The 8438-nt window shown below is 40.9% G+C and overlaps 1 protein-coding gene across 2 annotated transcripts in view; it reads left to right on the top strand.

The window, feature by feature from the left end:
* The first annotated feature begins 349 nt into the window (after nt 1-349).
* Nucleotides 350-8438, top strand: part of PUM1 (pumilio RNA-binding family member 1) — a 127192-nt gene continuing 119103 nt past the window's right edge. For both annotated transcript variants that reach the window (XM_010836883.1, XM_010836882.1), the window contains exons 1-2: nt 350-449; nt 4501-4874. In XM_010836883.1, coding sequence (XP_010835185.1) covers nt 4512-4874 — 363 coding nt within the window. In that variant the 5' untranslated portion in view covers nt 350-449; nt 4501-4511. The remainder of the gene's footprint in view (nt 450-4500; nt 4875-8438) is intronic.

The following is an 8438-nucleotide window of genomic DNA, read 5'->3' as shown; positions in this document are numbered from 1 at the left end:
GAGGACATCGGGGCGGATGGCGCCGCGGCTGAGGTCACTGCTCTGACCCCGCGTGCCCAGGTCCGTGCGGTGCTGGGCCAAGATCCCGCACTCTGGGCGCTCCAGTATCTGCCCGCGGGACTCCGCCTTCTCTCCGCCACGGCGACGCACGTTTGTCTTGCGGTAGGGAACTCGCGCGCGCAGCGGTTGTGTTGCCAGCGAGTTTCCCAAGTTCACACAGGCCCCGGGTTGGCATGGCAACCAGGCAACCTGTTCCAGAGCAGCCTGCCTTCTCCGCACATGCAGCTGCCACCGCCGGAGCCGGGGCCCGAGCCTATCCCATGATGCACCGCGCCAGCCCAGTCCCCAGTGGGCCGCCATGTTGTCGGAGTGAAAGGTAAGGGGGAGCGAGAGCGCCGGAGAGAGAAGATCGGGGGGCTGAAATCCATCTTCATCCTACCGCTCCGCCCGTGAGTATCCGCACCCCGCTAGCTCCAAACGCTGCTCCGGACCCCCAGCGAGCAGATTGTCCCTTTGTATTGGTGTTTGAGAGCAGTTGCGGGGGTGAGAAGGGCTTTGGAAAAGCCGCCGGGGCCCTGGCTGAGGCTTCTCACTCGCTGTTCCTCGTACATGTTTTGGAGTCAGCAGCAAGGCCCCTATTGTTATCAAAGGAGGGAGGGGGTGGGGAGCGGGGTCGAAGCGAGGAAAATGCCGGGGGTTTAGGCCCGGGCCCTGGGCAAAGACGTGCCTCTACATTTCTGCTTGGCCCTGTTAGGGCCCCTGAAGATTGATGTTGCCATTCGGGTTGCTTTTTTGATGGGTTTGCGAAGCCCGAGTCTTGTGTGTGGCCATGAAGTGTAATTCTGTACCACCCTGGATTTCTTCGACTTCTTGAGTTTCCGTGCCTGCGCCGAAGCAGGAGGAACAATAAATCGCTTTAGAAGCAGCCGTGGCCCTTGTCTGCAGGCGAAATCCACCATGGGGGAACTTTGCGAGCCTTATATGTGGAGAAGTAGGCGATCAGGAAGTTTCAGATCGCTTTTTAGGCTCCTGAGTACTTGTGGCCTTTTGTTTCCGTGAGAGCTTGTTTTTGGTGGGTTCTTCCTCTTTGAGCCTGTCTGTATTGGTGCGTGTCTGTCTTAACTCAAAGAGGGGTTCGTGCATCTGTAGTAGATAAACAGATATACAATAACTAGATAGTTTTAGTCCTCACGGACGTTCTTGGTAAACATAAATCGTTTGTTAATACTTGTCAGTACCACTCCCACGTCTAGTGAGGAATACGCTCGCGTAACTCTCCCACCCCCCGCCATATGCCCCCCTCCCCCACAACATTACCAGGAAAGGTTTTATCCTTCCCATAACTTGATAGCTTGTTACTCTTCGTTGTCCACTTAAGAAAACACTGTTCTTAGTTGTCTGTAACAATTCGTTCACTTCCTACTCTGCTAGAGATTTAAGAATGGTGTTTTATGAAGCTTTTGGGGGGGGGGTTCTATTTTTAAAGTCTGTTACTTCTGAAACAGGTTTGTAGTTTTAGCCTTTTGTTTGTTTTATGAAAAACGCATCAAGACTCACCGAAACAGAGGTGGCTCCCAGTGCAGTTTTAGTAAGCAAAATAAACATTTTGACTCGTTTCTAGTTTTAACTTTATAAAAACTCTTGGGGGCTCTTGATTCTTTATCTGGATTTTTGGGAAATACACACTGGATTTTGAACTCTTCCTTCTGCCTTAGCCCTAAATGGATTCGTTTTGTTCAAGGCCACAGCTTTTTGAAGTTGTGTTTGAAGTTTAGTTTGGGTTGACATGAACTGCTTTAAAATAAAGTTATGACCACAGAATTTTTTTTTTCTCCCCCAGCGTGGTAAAAATAAACACCTTTTAAACCACAAAGCATTTTGTAAATAAAAGGTGAGCGGTGGATAGATAAGATCATGTTCCTTTGTTTGAAATAAAACCTGTTAGTGATATTAAAAACAAGACTAAAGAAAAATAACAACTTTGGTGAAAACAGTTTGAAAACTATTGAGGAGTAACTCAATAGAATTCACTTTTTTTAGTTGCTTAAAAATACTTATTTTTATAATGTATCATTTGGGGCAAAAAGTCACATTTCAAGTGCTTCACGTAACTTTTTAGTGGGTTTGAGAGTTCTGTAAAAGGCATCAGCAATTTAAATGTTTTTTAATATTTAAGTGACTGATTTCTTAATTTTTATGCTGATAGGTGCCAAGGTATTTCAAAACTACCCAAGACACTTGTTAATTGCTTAGGTATTTGCTCAGTTTCAAAATGTCCCTTCTGCCAGGTTTTCTCTTGTTTGAGAAACTGCCTTGCCTCATTAGGTAAAGCAGGAAGTCTCAGGGCATACAGATAGCTTTAGAAAAGCCAATTGTTTTGTTTGAACATTTTCATAGGAACTCTCCCGCTGCCCCCCATACTATTGCCTTGATAGAATGAAGTTGTGGTCGGTGTATTTCAATGGTGAATACCTTTTCATATGTAATTTCTTCATTAGATAAGTATTATGGCAAATCTTATTTCAGAGAAGATTGTATTTGCTATTTTAGGAATCTTCTTAGGGACTGGCACTCCATTGCTTTAACTGTTGGTGACTGAATTCCCAGGGTCTCAGCATGTGACTTTAAATTTACTAAAAACTTTTATATGTGTTATTTTGATTAAAAAGCATTGTGAGTCATAAAGGAAGGATTTCTTCCATTTTCTAGATGAGGAAACAGGCTCAGGGAAGTTGTAGTTTAGTGCTAAAATTTTAGTTTTGGGACTGCTGGTTAGCTCTACAGCACAGACTATTAGACTGATAGTCCCTTGTGGAATAGAATGGGGCTGGCTACTGTTGGTAATGAGAGGGCAGGGAGTTCTTTTGAAAATCAAAGAGAAAGGCATTAGGCTGGTTAGGACTGTGCTAGTACCGATGGTAAACGATGACTTTCTGATTTTCGTGTTTAAGCATGAACATGACTGTTGATGAAAGCACAAAGTGCAGTTTAGAAAGCTGGATTACTCCAGTTAAGGTTCTGATGGCTTGGAATTGTTAACTGAAACTATGCATTTCCAAATTCGGCTTTGAAAAATATTAAAAATTACATTGTGTCTTTTAAAACATGAATTAGTTGTGAGAAGCAAATGCTTCTTTATCAGGATGCTTATCCTATAAAGAGAAATAATTTAAAAGATTTCTTATAAATCTTGTGAGTCTGTTTATGAATTGTCACAGTAGGGCTAAAGGAAGATATGGCATTTGTAATGGACTGTTAGGTTGATAGCCTTGAAATTAGACTCTAGTGGCTGTGGACAGGTGTGTTCTAGTTGGTAACTGATAATTATTTTGAAGCACTTTTTTTTTTAAGCACCTATAGTCTGACAACTTGTATGCTTTGTACAGATGTAATTTTTGATTTTAAGAAAACTTGAAAGTGGTGTTTTATAGTAACATTTTGGAGGTTTTTGGTTGATCCTTCTAGAGAAGAATAACAGATGCAAATGAGAAATAGTACCTGTTTTAGTTGACTGGCATGTGGTAGCAAGGGGTTTATAGTTGTTTTGGATGTGTACAGATTTGGATTTGAATCCCTTTTCTACAGCTCAGTAGATGAATGGCCTTGGGCACATCACATAACTTTTCCTCTATGCCTTAGTGTTTTTATCTGTAAAACAGGAATGACTAGGAAATGTCTGCAGTATATTTGCCATACAGTTATTATTGTTTTGAAGCATTTCTTTTTTTTTTTTTTTTAACAGTGAGACTTTCTACACAAGGCGAATGAATTTAGTTTGTCTCTGACTGTGTAGTCAGAATATTAGTAGAAAGATGATGTGATTACAGTTACAATTGTAAGTTATTGGTAAAAATTTAGAGTTATCTTTCCCATGTGCACCAGCTGAAAAGTTTCAGGCTGAGAACATTATTCTGTTGCTGTCCTTACTTAGTCAGGGGGCCTTATTGTTTTTTTCAGAGAGCATTCTACGAATACTTGGACATTTTAAAGGATCCTTTCAAGTTTCGACATTCTGAGTTATTGCTAATTATATATGGGGTTTGGATTTTTGTTTGGTTTATTAGTGTATGTCTGCTCCAGCTGTAAAGGGATATTTTGTAAAACTCTTATTCATTTAAAAAGTATCTGCTACAGTTAGCTTATGGTGTAAATAAGTTGGATAGAGGAGTTGTTAATTAAAGTCTAATTCCATACTGTTAACCTTTGGTACCAACATAAGTTTCCCTGAAGTTGCCATATTGACTCCTGATCTCAATTTCTTGTCAGAGTGCCTGTCACCAACTACAGTTATTTCCATACACACACACTCAACAACCTCAAAATAGAGGTTTCAATTTAGAAAATTGTGTGTATGTCGTGAAACATTTAGCTGCTTGGTAGAAATTATTTTAGATGATAGATCGCAAAAGCCAGGGGGCTCACATTTTTATCTTGGTGCATATATCAAGTTATGTTTTAAGAAATGCAAATTGTAAACATTTGTAACCTGTTTGTCCTTAGGTGTTGGTGGAATGAGCGTTGCATGTGTCTTGAAGAGAAAAGCAGTGCTTTGGCAGGACTCTTTCAGCCCCCACCTGAAACATCACCCTCAAGAACCAGCTAATCCCAACATGCCTGTTGTTTTGACATCTGGAACAGGGTCGCAAGCGCAGCCACAGCCAGCTGCAAATCAGGCTCTTGCAGCTGGGACACACTCCAGCCCTGTCCCAGGATCCATAGGAGTTGCAGGCCGTTCCCAGGACGACGCTATGGTGGACTACTTCTTTCAGAGGCAGCATGGTGAGCAGCTTGGGGGAGGAGGAAGTGGTGGAGGCGGCTATAATAATAGCAAACATCGATGGCCTACTGGGGATAACATTCATGCAGAACATCAGGTAAAAAAAAGTTCACTATTTCAGCTTTGAAACTCTTTTTATAATCACTGTCCACTTAGGATATCTGCTTTCAGTGAATGTCTTTAAAAAAGCCTAAATTGCTAATGATTTCATTTTGTTTAAACTAAGCAGTCACTTGTTTTAAAGGATGATTGTTGTAATGTTATCACTAAGTCATTTATCGTTCTGGTGGTTCTAAAGAGCAAATGACCAATTCATTAAAGAAGAAAAAAAGACTTAAGCTTGTTCTAATGTGCACATTGCTTTTCTGAGTATACTTTTTAAACAAAGAATACTTTTTTCATCTTAACATATATTAAGATCTATTTGAGCTGTTTATAGGCTAAATACATACTTTAGAGCCATTCCTGTTGGGTATTGGTGACTTTTGTGTTTAAAATGTTATAGTTGAAAGTAGAAGGAAGTTAAAAAAAAAAATAGCGGCTCAAGTGAAATTTGACATGGAACTGATATATCTTGTTTTGTGTTAGAAAGGAGTGATGGTAGCTTTTAGGTTTTTACCATTTTTGTCCTCTTGTAAATGCTTGTTTCATTTGGTTAATTTTAATGTTCTTGCTTTTACTAATCCAAAACTATAGCTGGAATCACAGCATATTTTACTGAGAAGAGAATTTAGCCTGATACGTGTTTCCTAACTTAATATTGATGAAAGGGTTAGAATGTTTTCTTCTAGTTATTCTTTGGAATAGGGTATAGGTTGAATTTGCAGAAGTTTTATTTTATTTTGCTAGTATCTGAGTACTGACTAGCAGAAAGAATTGACGTCTCTCATGAGGGGTTCTCGTGCTTCTGTTCTTCAGAAATAAATCAGGCACAAACACACTCAGTTGTGCTTCCCCTTGACCTTTCCAGACAGCTGGTGTACCACAGTTCTTTCCCATAGTAGAAATGAGGAGGTGGAGTCTTGTTAGTTAACAAATTATTAGCATGTTGATCGCAGGGCTTTGGTTTATTGAAACAATCAGCAGTATCAGTGCTACTTCATTAACATCTATTATGTGTAGGTAAGCAGTACTAGGAAATAGGTGTAGGGAGCTTCTTCTTGGGCACTTAGGACATTTTTTATTATGTATCTATTACTTAAGGTACTTTGTTTCCGATTTGCTTAAAGTCTTGGAGGTGGAGATCGAATTTTATTCATCTCAATATCCTAGTTCCTAGAATTTGGCATATGATAGAGTTTGAGAAGAAAGTTATTGAATGCATGAGGCCCTAATCCTATGGCCTTAAAATAAAGCTGGGGGAGAAAGGACATTGTCACAAAGATAAGGAGGTTGAGTGCCAGGCTAAGATTTAATTCAGTAGGCAGCAGGGTTTTTAGCGTGTTTGTATGGAGTAGTTTTTATCCAGTGGTGTTTTGGGAAGGTTGAGTTGGCAGTAAGAGATTGGAGAGGATAAGAGCTGAGACTAGATTACTACTCTGATAGCCCTGGTGTGAGCAGTGGAAAGATGGGATAGGACTGAGAAACGCATAGAATTTGGTGATTGAATTTGAAAGTTTAGGTCCCTGGGAAAATGGAGTAATAGAGGGAAGGGAATATAGAGGGGAATCTGGTTTGGGGACGAGGTGATTAAGTTCCGTAGAACACATGTTGAATTTGAGCTGTAGGTAGCTGTGTGTGTAGGGTGAAACCAAGGCAGGAGGTGGTTAATTTGGATGGGATCTGTCATCTGTCTAGGGAGCAAAGGTGGAATGCCTGTAATTTTTGCCTTGTTTGGCTAAACATTATTTAAAAATCATTACCATTGGTTTTTAAAGTATATATTATAATTTATATTATAGATCTGTAAAATCTTGTGTTGGCTTTCCTAACGATGGACTGATGGATAAAAACTGAAAGAAGAATCAAGGTGCTTGGTTTGTACTTAGCTAGGTGGGCAAGTCAAACTGTGGGTCAGCCCTTGGCAGAGTTTCAAGATCTAAAATCTGGCTGTGGCGGGGGAAGGGGAAACCCTGCTTGTGCTATGCTGTGAAGACATACTCTGGACTCTAGTGCTGAGCCCTGTTGTATGGAATCACATCTGACTTTCTGACCAGTTTCATCCAGGTCAGTTAGCAAATCTATGTTAATGTTAAATGGCAAAACCTATTCCACACCTAGGGGGGCCTAAACCAATGACTCAGCTTGGACTTGGCATTTATCATGCACAGTTCTGTTGGTCTGGATACATGGTGTAATGAACAGCATTAGGGAGCTGCATTAGGTAGTTGCTGTGTTGCGGTGTGGACCACCCACATATTACCTCTCCTGTAGTCATTAGAGTTATTATAACTTGGTGGTTTTGGTGTTGACTAAGTGAGGGAAGACCATAAAGTAAAGCAGTGAGTCTCAGAGCTTAGCTGTTCTGCTAGAAATACATGGCAATAGATAGTGACCACTTGGGCAAGAAGCAATGATAAGTATAATGTAACTGAAGAGTTGAGGTGTAGCTCTATTGCAGAGAATTGCTGCCCTCGTGTCTGATCTGTCAGGTGGAACTTCGAAAGAAGTTGAGAATCTTATGTTTTAGGCACTGGACTAAATATTTCCTGTATTTAACCCTCAGAACAATCTTATGAAGGAGGTAAAATCCTTTATTGAGAAGTGAGAAACTGAAGCTTAGTTCCCAGATAGACTCTGGTTTTGAAATCAGGTCTTTGATCCTAATGCCCATGGGCTTTCTGTATTTCTGCTTCCCTGGGGAATATTTCTAGTCCTAGAACCTAAACCAAACCAGAGTAACACATTCTAAGATCAAAGAACTACTTGGCCATAATGTATTTGAATTTTTAGAGATAAATTTGATAACAAGGAGATGAATACAAATAATGTTGGCTTCCCTCCCCTCCCCCCATCGGTGATGCTAAAGTATTAAAATTACTTACATATATGTATTCTATGTAGAAATTGTAGGAAAGTCTCTGTTAAGACAGAGACTCAATATAAAGTGATCCTGCTGCTAGCACATTCTGCCATTCCAGTGGGCCATTACTGTTTGTGGGCCTATGTCCCCTTCTTTTTTTTTTTTTTTTTTTAAGACTTTTTGTATAACGGAACAAAGTTTAAGATCAGATTGGCAGAATGCTTTCATCAGTGAGCTGGTGAAGTAAAGAATATCACAGGCTGTGATACCAACCAGCAGTATTGGAGGAAGTGCCAGATATTGGGCCAGGTATTTTATTCTATATCCATTTCTCTTATTATTACTCCCATTTATGAGCAGTCACTTTTTTATCAGATCAGATCAGTCGCTCAGTTGTGTCCGACTCCTTGCGACCCCATGAATCGCAGCACACCAGGCCTCCCTGTCCATCACCAACTCCCGGAGTTCACCGAGACTCACGTCCATCGAGTCAGTGATGCCATCCAGCCATCTCATCTTCTGTCGTCCCCTTCTCCTCCTGCCCCCAATCCCTCCCAGCATCAGAGTCTTTTCCAATGAGTCAACTCTTTGCATCAGGTGGCCAAAGTACTGGAGTTTCAGCTTCAGCATCATTCCTTCCAAAGAAATCCCAGGGCTGATCTCCTTCAGAATGGACTGGTTGGATCTCCTTGCAGCTGT

This window comes from Bison bison, unplaced genomic scaffold (assembly GCF_000754665.1).
Source record: "Bison bison bison isolate TAMUID 2011002044 unplaced genomic scaffold, Bison_UMD1.0 scf7180017864068, whole genome shotgun sequence".
NCBI lineage: Eukaryota > Metazoa > Chordata > Mammalia > Artiodactyla > Bovidae > Bison > Bison bison.
The sequence above is the reverse complement of the archived record's forward strand: the minus strand, read 5'-3'. Positions and strand labels throughout refer to the sequence as shown.